The 16661-nt window shown below is 46.0% G+C and overlaps 1 protein-coding gene across 2 annotated transcripts in view; it reads left to right on the top strand.

The window, feature by feature from the left end:
- Nucleotides 1–10250, top strand: part of SFXN1 (sideroflexin 1) — a 51262-nt gene extending 41012 nt beyond the window's left edge. For both annotated transcript variants that reach the window (XM_065940770.1, XM_065940771.1), the window contains exons 9-11: nt 4211–4260; nt 4647–4694; nt 7889–10250. In XM_065940770.1, the coding sequence (XP_065796842.1) occupies nt 4211–4260; nt 4647–4694; nt 7889–7985 (195 nt within the window). In that variant the 3' untranslated portion in view covers nt 7986–10250. The remainder of the gene's footprint in view (nt 1–4210; nt 4261–4646; nt 4695–7888) is intronic.
- The last annotated feature ends 6411 nt before the right edge of the window (nt 10251–16661 follow it).

Here is a 16661-nt window from a genome sequence, read left to right as displayed (position 1 = left end):
TACTGCATTTTTGCCCACATAGCGAGGACTGTAGGACTTCACTGATAGTGTGGACGTTGTGAAAGCAGACGTGGAAGCAGCTTATATTTGTGTCCATACATTTCCGTCTGCAGAGCGCTTTCACACGCTATACGGAAAGGGAGGCTTTTCTGAGCCCCTTTTACAAAGGCCCCGAGATCGTTTCTCCAGCTGTGCATCATGCCCACGTGGGCAGCCGCGTCTGCGTGGGTCGGGCGGCCCTCTGCTCCCTCAGCTCCAGCAGCCAGATGTGCCTCTCTGCAAGGAGGTACTTCTCGGGGCTTTCACCTTGGATGTGACCAAACTCCTCTGCAAACATGAGAGGAATTGAATGTTCTTGGCTTTTTTACATGGTGAGCTTGGGGAGCATTCGGCGTGACTCATCCTCCCCCCACGCCCTGTCTTTTTCCAAACGGAGTGCTAGCAAAAAGCATCAGCTGTGGGCAGGTGACTCACCGAAATCTTTGCAGTAAACCAAAAGTTCACTGCTTAAAAGCTGGTGCTTTACCCAGCAGTTTTCTTGAAGAATAGCTCCTCTGGTCTCTTTACCTTGCTGGCACTTTTCATTGAGAACAAAGTTGATATGAATTGGGTGGGATAAGAACTCCTCATTCCTGAAGTTCTTGTTCATTTATATTTTCTTTAGTAAAGGTGGACGGCTCTGTCTACTCCGTAGGTTTTCAGGGTTGTCTGCTAATGGAGGGTGACTGGAGCATTTATTTGTCCATTCATTTGATGCAGCGGGCCTTGGGTGAATGCCTGTTGCACGCCAAGCAATGTGCTGGGTGCCATTATCATAGGAATAAGGCTTGGGCCCTGCTCTGAGGACCATCCGGTGTGGTGGTGGGGAGGGCATGGGATACATGATTCCCATACGTGGTGAACAAGAGTGTGGGGCTTGGAGGGGGGCATAGGGGAGTTTCTCCCCCAGCTGCAGCAGGTGAGCGGAGACCCCTGCAGATGACAGGCACTGCAGAGTTGGGAGGGAGGCCTGTGTCTGGTCAGGTTGCCTGGGCTGTGGGCTGTGTGTAGGGAATTGATGGCGTACATACATATGTATATCAGCTCCCAGTGGTTCATGGAATCTAAGTGTAAACGTCTACAGTTGTCACACTTCTAGAAGAAAATAGAACATCTTTGAGATCTGGAGTTAAGCAAAGATTTCTTAGACTTAACACCAAAAGCACAGTCCATAAAAGAAAAAAATGGACAAATTGGGCTTCATCAAAAGGTTAAAATTCTGTTTTTTGAATGCTATAAAGAGAATGAAAAGACAGGGAACAGACTGGAGAAAATTTATGCAAAGTATGTGTCTGATAAAGGACTTGTATCCAAAAGATACACTTATTCAGGAAAATAGCTCTATTTTTTTAAAGGGCAGAAGGTTTGAACAGATATTTCACCAAATATACATAGATATCAAGTAATATCACATGTAAAAATGCTCAGTATCTTTAGTCACTGGGGAAATTCAGGTTAAAAACCACATTAGCTACCTCTAAACACCTATTGGAATGGCTAAAATTAAAAAGACTGACCATAATAAGTGTTGGCAAGGATGTAGGTAGAGGACCTGAAACTCTTATTCCCTACCGGTGGGAATGTAAAAGATACGACCACTTTGTTGTTCTTGTTCATTCTCTAAGTCGTGTCCAACCCTTTGCAACTCCGGGGATTGCAGCACACCAAGCTTCCCTGTCCTTCACTGTCTTCTGGAGTTTACTCAAACTCATGTCCATTGAGTCAGGGATGCCATCCAACCATCTCATCCTCTGCCACCCTCTTCTCCTCCTGCCCTCAGTCTTTCACAGCATCAGGGTCTTTTCCGGTGAGTTTGCATCAGGTGGCCAAATTATTGGAACTTCAGCATCAGTCCAGTGAATATTCAAGGTTGATTTCTGATAAGATTGACTGGTTTGATCTCCTTACAATCCAAGGGACTCTGAAGAATCTCTGGAGAATAGTTTGGTAGTTTCTTAAGTTAAACATATGTTTACCATGCAGTCCAGCCATTTCACTCCTAAGTATTTACCTAGAAGAAATGAAAATGGATGTCCATAAAGGACAAGTATTCAAAGCAGCTTTATTTGCAATAGCCCAAAACTGGAAACAGTCCAAATGTTCATAAACAGGAAAATGATTATCAAATTCCATTCACACAATGGAATACCTAACCCAGCAATAAAAAGCCCTGAGCCATGCATATATACAACAGCATGAGTGCATCTCAAAATAATTATACAAAAGAGTAGATACTGTATATAAAATCCTAGGAATCATAAACTAGTATGTAATGACAGAAAGTAGATCAGAGGTGGCCAGGGAATGGGTATAGGGTTTAGGAAAGATGGTGGAATGGCCAAGGGCACAAGAAACAAGGATGATAGCTACTAATATTTAATTATCTTGATTGTGGCAATGGCCTCACAGCTGAATACATGTCAAAATTTCTGCATGGTCAGTATGTGCCCTTTACTGTATTTCACATACAGTATGAAGTAAAGAGTAAAGATCATTGGAAAGAGAAAGAATTTACTCATACTAAGTTTTTGAGCTTTTACTTCATTGAATATGTATCTTTTTAAACTTGTGATTACTGTCTTTAATTCATTTAAAATATCCTGTTTCCACAATTCCGTGCTATGCCCCTCCCTCAAGTTCTGTGATTATTTAGGGGAAAACCAAACATCCTCAGCTCACTTTTAAAATCTTGGACCAAGTTCTGTTTGAAGTCGGGGTGAGTGAGGTGGGAGGGGGTGCTGGAAAGGAGTTGGGAGTGGGAATGACATCCAGGTTGAGCTTCGTGGGAGAGAGCAGAATTATCCAGCATCCTTGTGGTGACTGAGAACCCTTCCAACCAAACCCTGTATATGAGTCCCCGCCAGCCTTTGGTCCGTGCACGCCTGTTGTTGAGATCACACACAGCTCTTCAAAAGTCCACTTGAGAAGCAGAGGCTGCTCTTGTGGGCTCTCGTGGGCCTGTCTTCCAGCAAGATCTTATTCAGTTCTTAGCTTGCCCTCCCATCTCCAAGTCTGTGCTCCCAGACTGATGAAAGGAGGAATGCTAGGAAGACGACTTACCACCTCATTATGAAAATCCTTCAGCATCAGTTGGAGCCAGCTGCCCCAGATGCAGTGTTTCCTTCTCCTGCCATCTCTTGAGGGGTGTGGCCCGTCTGCGCGAGCTCTGTGGGCCTGTCTCTGCTTGCTGACATCTCTCCCTTTCTCTCCCCTAACCCACGGGATGTACCTTTTCACCAGAGGAGCCTTCTCGGAGACCAGGGTACGCCTCCACACAAGCCCCCTGGGGATCCTGATCTTTTAATTAACCACTCGTGTTAACTCTGGCTGATTTCATTACAACTAGTTGGCAACTTGGTGGCAGCTCTTTCAGTGGCCTTACTTATATAATCTACATATCTCGTTGCTCCTTATATTGCATATTATGCTTTTGTAAAATTCCCTTTTGAAAACTAAAAATCTAATAGCACTTGCTCTCCGAAAGACCAACCAACTCACTCATTTCCATTAGTGAAAAAGTGGCAGCCAAGAATTTGTTACGCCAGCAGTTATTTTAACCTTACTGACAGCAACTAAGACCGAGAAAGGAGGGGTGCGGGGTTGGGGGCAGGGCAGCAATGCCTTTTGGGTTTCTGAACATTCCAGGCACAGCGCTAGGTGCTTGATAAATGTTATCTGGTGTATCTTCGCTCACAGGCTTTTAGGAAGCTGTTGGGATCTTCATTCTACAGAGAAGGAACCAGAGCTTGGGCTGGGTGGACTCTGCCTCCCCTTCCCCACAGTGGGGGTGAACTGGAAGGGCAGAGATCTGAATACAGGTTTGTTAGTCTTCCGGATTTGGAGCCACACTCCTCACCAGCCAGGAGACAAATTATAGCTAAGCGAGAACAGTTTCTCCAGCTTCCATTTACAAGCAGGCATCTCTCTGATTCTAAGCGCAAGGGAGGAATATGAGAAGCCACCTGCCCCTTGCATGTGCATCATGGCCAGATCACCAAGAGCTGCGGGAAGTCAGGACTAACGTGCCGTTGCAGTGGTACCCCCACACCTTGCTAATCGCATCCCAGCTGGATCTGTAATGTGGCCACGCTCCTTCCAATTAACCGGCAGGAAAAACTGTCTCTGAGAGCCTGTATAAAAAGTATTCAGAATTGTTTATTTCTCTACCCAGAGGTTCCCATGGATGAGCGCACCTGTTCAAGTTGGAATAGTTGGCTTTTGGTGAGTAGAATTACTTCAATGTCATTCTTTTTTTTTTTCTTTTTAAGATTAATATACAGCTTTTGAAAGTGAGGACTAATATGGGACATGCATTTTGAAAACTGAGACCAGTCATTAGCGAGAAGGAAACTGTCTTTAGAGAAACCTGCAACATTTGGGGCTATTTGTGTGATTCTTTTTTAAAACTCCTTTTATCACTTTAATTTTTTTTTTTAATTACTTTGGCAGACCTTAGTAGTAAAATTACACAAACAGGACATATTTTTGCGTTGGCAGTGTAATACTCAAAAGAAAGAAAGGGGATTGTTATCAAAGTAGAATAGAAAAGATCTGAAAACTAGGCCATTTCTAAAACACTCCGTTGTGTCTTTTCCGTTCTTTTTAAGCTTGGTATTTGCCACACCTCTGTGCTGCGCTCTGTTCCCTCAGAAAAGGTATGTATTTGTTGCTCTTCAGAACGATCATATGTTTTAACCCTAAACACTAGTTGAAGACACAGGTTCATTTCACTAGGAGGAAAGTTGAGTCTCAAAAAGATAATGAAGCCGAGTCTCTCAAAGGAAGAGATAGAGGCAGAAATTAAATGCACATCTATTTAATATCAAAACTCTCTTTGCCCAGCTCTTTGCTACCTGCTATGATTACATTTGAAAATGCTTTATTCTTGTGTCAGACCCAGGTTAACTCTGGGGCAAATTTGCTCTTATAAAAATTTAAATATGATTCACTGATGTCCAGTCCATTGGCTAAGGCAGAAATATTAGAATTTAAGTTCTACCCCCAGGGAGAGCAACTGTATGCACTTAACTTTGGCGGTTGGTATTTTGGCTTTCCTTCTTCCTATTTGAGTTTCTTTTTTTTTTCTTTTTGCCTTAAAAACCTTATTGTGCATATGTCTTTTATCACAAGTTGCCCTTGAATCCTGCCTTTGATGTAAAAACTGGATTAACTGGCATTAAATCAGCATCACATAAATCTGAGGCTTCAGCCTTTTTCTCGTCTAACGTCAAGGTGCAGAGGGGCAGCATTCTGCTGGTTTGCTGTGATTTCTGTTACCAGTCCTGCCTCTATCATGTCCTTCATGGGCCGACAGGCCCCACACAGATGGCCTTTACCGCCCTAGGCTTTCCAGTAGCTTTGGGATGCAGTAGTCTCTTCTAGAACTGATTTCATCAGGTCCCCCTATCTGAGAGAGGCATCCGTCTTTTATCTGGCCTTTCACTTCTGTCTTTGACCCCCACTGCTGTTAGCTGGGGACTTAACATTTCAAGGAGAGGGAACCTTTATCAACTTGATACCCATGGTTAAGCCCCTCTTGGAGAGGTCAGGAGGTTCAGAACCTGTTGTGAAGCCCGATACAGATGAATTTCCTGAAGAGGAGCACTGTTTAATTGTGCAAACCCCAGAATCTCGGGGCTTCAGGTAAGAAAGGTTTGTTTCCTTAGTGTAGGCGCTGGAATATCCGTGTTCAGCACTTGACTCAGTGACTTAGGAGCGTGACATTTGGGTCGAGAAGGATCTGACTTAAAATCTCAGCTGCACCTCTAGTTTCCTTATCTATAAAATTAATATCATACTGACTTTCCAAGGTTTTATAAGGGTTAAAAACGCATAATGCCTGACCCAAAAATTGAGCACTAAGTCATAGCCATTATCATTGCCATTAGCAACATTATGTTAAAATTACCCAAGGTCTCCCTATATAGAAGAAAAAAACAGCCACTGTGCTTTTTTCTATATTCATAATTTTTCTTTTTTTGCATTATGTCTATAAATATATATCCTATCATTTTACATCTTAGTTTACCACATCTCAACTATGGTGGTGGTGGTTTAGTCACTAAGTCCTGTCTGAATCTTACTACCCCATGGACCGTAGCCTGCCAGGCTCCTCCATCCATGGGATTTTCCAGGCAAGAATACTGGAGTGGGTTGCCATTTCCTTCTCCAGGGGATCTTCCTAACCCAGAAATCTCCATTGCAGATGGATTCTTTACTGATTGAGCCACCAGGAAAGCCCACTCAAGTAAAGAACAATTCTTTAGAAACTAATTACTAGTGTTACCAAACCCAAGGTCAGCTGCTTGCAGCTCGGAAGCCAGTAATTCAAGACACAAGTGTCAGTAGAAAGGAAAGATGCTTTAATCAGGGAGAAGGTGGACTCATGTCCAGAGACCAACTGCAAAGATTTTGCTCAGTTGTGACAGTTGTTTTTTTTTTTTTTCCACGTAATACCTTTTATTTAAATAAAAAAAGAAAAAACTTTTAATTTTTGTATTGGAGTGTAGCCAGTTAACAAAGTTGTGACAGTTTCAGGTGAAGAGCAAAGGGACTCAGCCATACACATACATGTATCCATTCTCTCCCAAACTGCCCTCCCATCCAGGCTACCACGTAACTTTGAGCAGAGTTCCCTGTGCTATACAGTAAGACCTTGTTGGTTAGCCATTTAAAATATAGCAGAGTGTACGTGTCCATCCCAAACTCCCTAACTATCCCTTCTCCCCATCCTTCCCCCAGCAACCATAGGTTTGTTCTCTAAGTCTATGAGTCTGCTCCCGTTTTTTAAGCAAGTTCATTTGTATCGTTTCTTTTTAGATTCCACATATAAGGGATGTCATACCATATTTCTCCTTCTCTGTCAATCATGACAGTTTTTAAAGGAAAAGAAAGAAGGGGAAAGAACCTCAGTGAACCACCGACTCTGTCTTCAGATGTTGTCTTGCCCAAACGATCTGCCTGCAGATTGCTCAGCAAGGGGCAGAGTGGAGGGTGGGTGTTGGGGATAGAGAGCTCGTCATTTTTTTAACTGCTTACTTCTTCATTCTTCTTTCTATCTATCTAGGAAAAGAACAGGTTATTCAGGAAAGCGTAAGTCAGAAGTCAGGCTAAACTGCCTGGTGATCTCATTCCTATAATTAGTTTATTTTAAGATTAGAGGGGAACCGAAATGGGCAAATAGGAAAGGGGCAAGTGAGCTTTCCATAACAGACAGTCAACAGTCTTGCTGGCCAGTTTTTCTTCATCCTCTTATATATTAAGTGTGCATTCTTAATGAAAAATAAGCTGTAATACATATGCACATATAAAACATTCGGGTACGTTTTTTACATGCACAAAGCAAAGACTCACAGGAGTCCTTCTCAGTAGTGTGACTACAAGAGATGTTTTTTCTCATATTTTTTCATATTTTCTAAAAGTTTCAGAATATATATCACTATACGGTGGACAGAAGCACAGTAATACAAGTGAATTTTTAGTGCTAAACATTCCACTGAATGCATGTATCTTTTTCTCGTGAATGGCGAACATTTATGTTGTTTTTCTTGGGAAGTGTCCTGACCACAGATTATTTTCCGATACATCAGGGTCTGAGAGTGTCATTACCATACCGCCTTGCCAGCGATAAGTGGGTTTAAAGGCTTTTAGTAAGATGAGAGATTAAAAAGGGATCTGATGGTGGCTTTCTTTCTGATTTAGTGATAGTTTTCTGGGACGCGAAGCATTTTTCAAACAGGGCTCTTGCACCAGTCATGGGGGTGGACGGGGGTCCTCACTTTCCTCTCCTCAGGTTCGAATTTCCACCTCCGTCCCAGGGATGACCCTGTCGTTTTCTCCCTTCTCCCAGTTCCATGTCTGTGACAAGCTTGGAGGCCGAGCTGCAAGCCAAGATCCGAGAGACCCACCCTGAACTACGGCGTGTGTACTTTAACAAGGGGTTATAAAGCAGGCTAAGAAGCGTCTTCAGAGGAGCCTGCCAGCCACGAGCCTGGTGCAGCCAAGTTGGAGAGGAGTAGCCGGGGCGGCCGGGTTCTCTCGGGGACAGAAACCTGTTAAAGACCCATAGAAGCCTTTAGAGTCCAGCTGCTACTTAGGACCCAGCCCCTGGGGGTCTGGGTGCCTCACCTGCCAGCCCCCACCCTTTACATTTGAATCATGGTGTGATTCACAGACCCCCTTCCTGTAGCTTTTATAGTCACTGTTCTTTCAAAGCCAGTGTCCCGACTCACACCCAGAGTTTCCCAGAGCACCACTAGGCATAGAGTTAGATGTTCAGCATATTGATTGTCAGTCGGTGGGAAGGAAATCTGTTTAAAATACTGAGTTTTTATCCCACTCTTGTTTCAAATCAAGGAGAGCTGACTAGTGAGTTGAGAAAACACAAAAACCCTGAGGCTAAACTGTAAAAAAAAAAAAAAGACTCGTAAATATTAAGGACAGTTTGCTTTTCTGCCCAAGTTGGGCAAGAGGCAACCTGAGTAGAAGATGAATGTTTTGGATTTGTAGGATAAAAGCTCCCTCATATACCTCCTGAAAATCAAAATAATAGACAGTTGTGATGCATGGAGGCCGCTGTCAACAACTGTAAGCTTTCCTATTGCTGGTGGCTTTCTTTGATTGAATTTTAAATTTATTATGTTTTATATTCTTATGAAAGTATTAATCTTACCTTGCACTTCTTGACTTTATAGTCAGTCATTTAAATCAACTAATTAAGTAACTGAAATGCACAACTGTCAAATTTGGAGAGTATATTCAAACCAGCACTATATGACTGGGTTGAATCTGGCTTTATTTTTTTTTTTTTTAGAATCAAAAGAACAGTCTCATCTGCCTACATCTCTTTTCTTGTCATCCTATAAGGTTTCTTTGGCTTTCAGAAAGATACAGAAATAATGTGTATGTGAATTAGTGACTCAATGGATTTTACTTGAATGTTGTATATTACATTCCACCCCATTTGAAAATAACCAGCCCATGGACCACTGTTTACATCACCTGTCCTGGTTGTATATGTGAGGTGATTATTTCAGTAAGTGTAGACCACTCAATACGATGTGTAATTCAGAGACCTGTAAGTGGAAAAACACGTAGAAACTAGTTTGGGCAGATTTTCCTGCCGATGTGAGCAGACCGAATCTCCTCATAAAGAAGGAATGGTGTGTGTGCCCGAGTCTGTGCTTCTCTTTTCTCTGAAGCGGTGCGTGGACCTGAAGCTGCAGGCTCCTCTGAGCCCTCCTCTGCATGGCCAGAGCTTTCTCATGTACATTTTATGTCCTAAGCCATTTGAAGCAAAAGCGCTTCCCCGTGACTTTCTGACCTTGGATGTCTTTTGTTGCCATTTTTGCTTCTCTTTAAAAATTGGTAAAAGCTAGAAATTTGAGGCAGAGCTCCACGAGGTGCTTAAAGGGCACTTTTAACAAGAAACTAAGGCAACTTGAAGGGCTTCCCCAGTGGCTCAGATGGCAGAGAGTCTGTCTGCAGTGCAGGAGACTTGGGTTTGATACCTGGGTCAGGAAGACCCCTGGAGAAGGAAATGGCAACCCACTCCAGTGTTCTTGCCTGGAAAATCCCATGGACGGAGGAGCCTGGCGGGCTACAGTCCACGGGGTCGCAAAGAATCAGACACGACTGAGCGACTTCACTTTCACTTTCAAGACCTTGAAACCCCCCCGCCCCCCGGCCTCCCGCCCCCAGCCAACCTCAGAATTCTTAGCCCTGGATAATTGGCAGCTCCATGCTAGTCTTAACCTTCATTGAAAAATGAGTGACTGGTTGGAAGATTGACTAACCAGAAGTTTAATGCATACCAGAATGAGATGACCAGAGCCTCATGACAAAAGGGATAATGAGCCTCAAGATGTGTCTTTTTAAACATTATCTGTTGAAGCTTCTGATTTTTGATGCTTTATAGAGAAATATGAACTGTAGAGTTGAATCATGGTTTATCAAAAGGAACAAAATGAACCAAGATTGGCAGTTTGCTGATCTCTTAGGAATACCTTTTCTGGAGAAAAGTTCACATGAAGTGCAATAAGCTTGTAAAGGTAGATAGTTATTAATATTTTGGGTAACATAATGAATTATAAGTATGAACTGACTGGCAGCTTTTTTTTCAGTATTAGCAAGTGTCTGGTCAGTGTTGGCGCCCATGTATTATTTCATTTCAACTGGATGAAATGTTAAATAAAACTCAGAATGAAAGTAAATCCTCTCTTTTATTTGCATGTAAAAGACGAAGCAGTTTTTATGTTATGTCTGGGTGCCGTCAGTAATGCCTGTATTAATCAGGTGATAATTTCTAGTTTTGGCCAACGGTTTTCCACTTTCTTGAACACCATAGCGGCACCCAGCACCCGCCATGAGCCTCACAGTGTAAATTCCAGGAACATTCATCATGACACAGGGGGAATGAGATTCTGCCTTTGGCCTTGGTGACTAACACCCTTGCACACGATGCTGAGGTCAATTTGCTTTTATATTGTTCATCAGATTTTAACATGGACCTATATATAGCATTTGCCATAGTTCACAGAGAAAATGTAAAATTTAACCCAGGGTCTGGGGAGTGCCTTATTAACAGGCGTAATAAAGAACCGAGCATTTTACCCTCCTTGGTCACATCTCCGCCTGTTTGACTGCCAAAACTGTTCATGACTTAAATCATGGAGATATATTTGAGATGTATTCTAGGAGTCAGACAGAGCCAGTACAGTCTGGATTGTACCTATTTTTAAAATACATGTATTTGGGCTGCTGACATTCTTTGTGACCTTCAGTTTTATTGGTTTGGATTGTTTGGACAGAATAACTGGATCTGCGTCATAGAGCTGTTGTAAACAAGATAACTCCCGTGTAGCGCTTCACATATTGCCCGGAACACTCAATGGATGATTGTTCATCGTGTATTTGTTTAAAAACCCTGGACGTGCATTCGAAATGCCAGTGTATCAATATACTGGTAAGATTTGAGAATCCCAGCAACTTCCCTAGAGACAACCCACAACCTCACTAAAAATAGCAGATTAAAACGGTCATAGGAAGACACTTGAATCAATCCTTTTAAAGTCCCTAACAAGGGTTTGCCTAAATGAGACAGAGGTAGGGAAAGTTTCTGCACATAGATGAGAAAGCTGGGGCTTCGATAGTACAAGTTCAAGACTGTCCCCGTTCACTTGAAAACTATAGTGGCAGCCAAGGTCTGACACCCAAAGCTACAATTGGAATGCTCTACTAAAATTAGTTTTTCAGAATTTGTGTATTCTCATGCATTCAGAGTTTCACTGAAAGCCAAAGAAAAGGTTTTATTTGGTAGCAGTGATACAAGGATCGCTTAAACTCTAGATGTTCAAAGTGTGGTCCATAGCCCAGCAGCATCCAGGTTTGTTAGAAACGCAAGTACTTGGGCCTCAGCGTCTGCAGAAAGCGGAGCCGCAGGATTCCTGCACACGTCACAGCTGGAGAAGGTCTGCCGTGCCGCATCCCCGCGCTCCCAGAGACCCAGGTTTCCCTCGGTCAGTTTCAGGTCAACCTCAGATACTCTGAATGTGTGTATCCACCCCTCATCAGACTCCAAGGAAGCTTCCAGCCTCAATGTGGACAGTCAGGGACATGATCAACACGCTTGCAATCTCTGTTTTGTCCACAGCCACAGCTCCGTCACCTGAAACGCGTGGCCCCAGTCGACCCGTGATTACCCGGTTCATATGGAATTTGAGTTCTTTCCAGGAATCTGAAGACGGGTCCTCACATTTCCAATTTCCAGTTGTGGAAAAGAATCCACTTGGTGTCATGGAGAGGTCATCCCCAGGAGGTGGGAAGGACAAGGAATCTCAAGGTTTCTAGGAACAGCTGGAAGTGAAGGTTACCCCGGGGAGCCGAGCGGCAAGGCGGCTGGGACCAGCCAGATTGTGGCCGTTGTTCCTGAGCCGACCCAGCTGTCACGGAGGCCAGCGCTGCTCCTGGAGCTTCCGGGCAGGAGTGCTCCAGACAATACACAGAGGGCTTGTTGGACCCTGGGGAGCCCGGGATATGCCCAGTCTTCAAGAGAAGGTCTGTGAGGCTCAGAGAAGAGGACTGATTCGTCTAATATCACGTGGGGACCAAACTGCCACCTCAGTCCAGGCCTGTCAAACCCGAGTGTCTGCCACTGGGCTTCCCAGCTTTTCCAACAATAGGCATCCCTAGAACTAGCTTTGGTACCAAAGCTAAATCACAGTCTTTAGCGTGTTGTTTTTTTTTTCCCCCTGCATACATTACTCCTTGTAATACCCCCAAGAGGTTCCTGTGAGTGTCACGTCCATTAAAAAGGTGGGAAAACTGTCTTGAAGAGGTGAAATCACTTACCACAAACCAAACATGGTGAATTCAAAGGACTGTAAAAGATGTATTCACGTTCCCACATACAACCCCCACAAACAAAAGGTTTGTAAAGCATACAAATTCAAATAAGCACCCAGCCAAGGTGAAAGGCAGGTCAACAGGCTCATATCCAGATGGGATTCTGTATTGGAGTAACGCGAGCAATGATTCTCAAAGGATGGTGCCTGGGCCAGCAGCGTCAGCGTGGCTAGACATGTGTGTTTTCTGGCCCTTCCTCCTGTCCTGAGTCAGACACTAGGGTGACTTCCAGCGAGCCCCCTGAGTGAGTGTGACACCGCCCATGCACACTGGAGCATCATTAGGCAGATGTTAGGATGAGTGCTGGAGCTGGACTCAGCTCTGCTCTAGGAACCGAGGAAGCCTAGGCTGTCTGACCCTGTTTCCTCATCTGTAAAGTGAGGTTAATGCTGCTTCCCTTGTTGACTTACTGGGAGGATTCAGTGAGAATTAACAGATGGACAGCCCTGGGACCTCTCTGGTTAAGACTGTGCTTCCAATGCAGGGGGTGTGGTGGTGAGCCCTAGCCAGGGGACTGAGATCCCACATGCCTTGCAGCACAGACAGAAGATAAAAAATAAAATAAAAGGACAGCACTCGGCCTGGTGTCTGGCACACGGCACGCTCAGCAGTGGTAGCTGAATTTCTGTGACCCCAGGGCCGGAAGCCTGACAGCGCTGTTGGTGATCCCGCTGGGAATGAGCACTCTCATGACCGCTGGGGACATCCAAACTTTCCTGTAAGACAATTTGGCAGTATTTATCAAAACTTATAAAAACACATACCCTCCTTAAAGCAATTTCACTTCTAAGAATTAATCCCCCAGGTGAATACACTCGGATTCACAGGAGGCCTGGCTACTCCTGGGAGACTTATGAATACAATGGTCGAGGAAGGTGAAGGAAGGGGGAGGTTGGAGAATGTTTTCAGAAACTGCCAGGTAGGAAAAAGAAGTGTATGTCATTATAGGGTAATCCAAAGTATAAGAGTATATGTACCCTTGGGGAAAAATTCTTCTAATTTCTGAACTGGATTTTTGCAAGAGAAATAATAATTGATTATCACAAATATAAAGTAATTTGGAAAGAAATGGTCTCTCTGGATAGTGTGATTTTAAGTAATTAAAATTTTTTTTCCTTTATGCCTTTATAATTTTCCATTTTTTCTTCTGCTTCTGAACTCAGGACATGTTCAATACTTTAAAAAACAAGAATGTTAACTATAGGTTATAGACCCAGTTTTGTAATAAAAAATGCATTGATATGTATAAAAAGATATATTCCACAATGGTGAAAAGCTGGTGTCTATGGATTTACAGGGAAACTTTATTTTCTTTACAATTTTCTGTTTCTCCGATTCTGTGGACTGCTTCTACATTGGTTCTATTTATAAAATCAGAAAGATGCAAGTTCGGGCCGTTCAGTGGCCCCAGCTCAGACTCAGAAGAGGGTGCTTCTCAGCTCCCAAGCCCTGGGGTTACCGAGCCAGTCATCGACCCTCTCTTTGATTCCAGCTCCCGGTTAGCAGTGATGGAAACAGAATCTGCCCCCTGAGACCAGCCTGAACCTGTGGTTTCCGCGCTCCAGACCAGAGAGAGCCGCAGCGCCGAGAGACACCGCCAGGGGGCAGCATAGCCTACAAGATCGCACGGTTGGAACCTGCCGATCCCCAGAACGGCAGGCAGAGGACGCGGGGCCGCAAAGGGCGGCCTGGGAACGTGCATCTCTGGATTTCCGAGGCCAGGTCGGGAGGATGACGCAGGAAGCTACGCGAAGGACGTGCTCTCTCAGGCAGCAGGAAGCTGGGAAGATGCGGAGACAGGCAGGAATGGAGTCATCCCCTGGGGCTTATTGTGCAGAGCACCTGAGTCCCGACAGGAGGAGTCAGAGCTGAACCCAGAACCGCTGTGAACCGGAATCTGTCCCTGCCCTTAGGCATCGCGCCTGGCCCTGGACAAGGAGCCTGAAACCAGCTTGCCGAGGGGAGCTGGGGGGTGGGAGGGCTTTAAGGAATGGTATCCCAGCTGATACTGGGAGGAGGAGGAGAGATTTTTCCCTGGGAGAAAAGGGGCGGGGAGAAAGCGAGGGCTCCTGGTACAGAAAAGGCTTCACCTCACCATGAAAAGACCTGGAGGCCCGGGAAAGTGTGGCCGAGTGGTGTGTGCAGGGAGGGAACTGTGGGGCAATGCCGCCGGTATCTCAGGGTTGTGAGGGCCCCTCAGCACCCAGTGACGGAGAGCCGGCTTCATCCGAAAGCAAGCAGCCCCTGTGCAGCGTTTGTCCAGGGCAGGAACAGCAGTCTCACCCCCATGCGGCCACCGGTGTGGCATCAGCCAGATCCCATCTCTGAGCCTCAGTGTTCTCATCTGTAAAATGGAACCAATAAAACCTACATACGGTCTTGCTGTGAAGCTTAACATGGATAAATGGAGAGCCTGAAGTCATGGCTTTCCTTCCCCTTTCCTTTTATCTGTCTGCAGTAAAGCTGATAGAAAAGACTGACCAGCAAGCCCTAATTTACAGAATGTCACAATGGCAGCTCAGCGAGCATTACTAGTCCAGGGGAGTCGTCCCAGCTAGTTTTCCAGGGACTAGGAAATCATTTCATCCTGTGTGATTGCAATCAAGAACAAGTTCTTTCGTCTTATTCCCGTTTATAATGAAAATGTATTTTAATCATGTGCAGTCTCCAAGAACGATGGTAGCAGGAGGGAAGAGTGTTTTTGATAAGAAAAAGCTAAAAATAGAGATGAGGATGTCGATTTTATTGAAATTCCAAAGGATGCCAACATTGCGGTACAAACTCTGAATAATAATTTCGGTCCAGATGGTAGGAGGGGGCACTGCTGGGAGCCCTTGCCCCCCGTGGAACCATCTCAGGTGCAACAAGAGAAGGGCTGTGCAGCTTTCTGGCTGGGCCGCGTGGGTGCAGATGGCTGAAATGGGAAAGAAAGAAAAAGTTTTCTTCCAGCAGCCTTCTCACCAGCAGGGTGACTCACATCTGTAAATCCAGTGGTGATGACCTGGTGAGGAGGAAGAGGGTGCTGTTACTGACAAAGAAGCTGAGAGGGAATTTTGCTTCCTCGGTGAGGCTCCAGCTTCCCTGAGCTCCTTTGCAAGGCAAAATCTGGACGATGGGGAAACAAAACAAAGAAACCCCAGGCTGCTAAGACAGTGAAAATGGAGGGAGGGAGAGGGGACGTCTGGACAGAACGCTGCCTGGACCAGCTGTGGGCAGTAGCTCTCAAGTCTGAGGGTTGAAAGCAGGTCGGGGTGGAGGTGGGGGGCGAGGGAAGAGGGGTGAGGGTGGGGGTGCAGGTTTGGGGGGCGCGGGTGCCAAGAGGCAGCACATGCGGGGCTCCCGACCTTGAAACTGCACAATAAGAGGGCGCCCCAGTCTAGGGGAGAACAGGGTCTCTCCCCTCGCCTTCTGCAGCAGCATCAGGAGAGCCTTTCACAAGTCCCACTGCTCAGGCCCCATCCAAGCCAATCACATCCCCACGTGCAGAGGTGGCCTGGGAATCGGCATCTCAGGCTCCCCAGGCCTTGGGTTCTGAGTGCAGCCGGTACTGAGGACGATTGTTCTCAGGATTGAGGAGTACACGGAAGTGTCTTCCTGGCTTTGGAGGCACGGGAGTTGCGGGGGGCGCGGGGCGGGGACGTGGCTGATGCCCGGCAGTGAGGTGCGGCCACGCAGGGAGCTCGGAGCGGGGACACGTTATCATTAAATGCACGCGCCTCCCCAGGAGCCAGGGACAGACGGGGGTGGGTGCTCACAGTCACTCGGCGGTCGTTTCCCCCTGTCGCCGCCCCGTTTATTCTCACAGCACCCTGGCGGTGAACTATGACTCCAGAGGCCACCAGCTCACGGGTGAAGCGGCGGCCTTTCGGGCGCTTGCCAGGGTCAGCAGGGCGCTCCCGGCCCCAGACCCTCCGCTCGGCCCGCCGGCCATCGCGGCGAGTGGACGACCTGCCTTCCGACCCCGGGGTAAGAGGGGACCTGGACCGTCGCTGGATGCCCACAGCACACGTCCGCAAGAACGCAGCAGCGCGGGAGTTCTGGAGGCCGTGGGTCTGCAGAGCTTGCAGCCTGAGTGCAATGATGAAGCTGCGGGAGCCCCGCAGGGCGCTCTATTCTGGGCAGGCAGCTGCCTCCTCCAGCCTTTCCCACCCCATCCCCGCTCCGGCAGGTCCCCCAGGCACGCCTCCTCCTTCAGCGGTCTGTTCTGCCTCAACCTCTCC

This window comes from Muntiacus reevesi, chromosome 7, assembly GCF_963930625.1.
Source record: "Muntiacus reevesi chromosome 7, mMunRee1.1, whole genome shotgun sequence".
Lineage (NCBI taxonomy): Eukaryota > Metazoa > Chordata > Mammalia > Artiodactyla > Cervidae > Muntiacus > Muntiacus reevesi.
The sequence above is the reverse complement of the archived record's forward strand: the minus strand, read 5'-3'. Positions and strand labels throughout refer to the sequence as shown.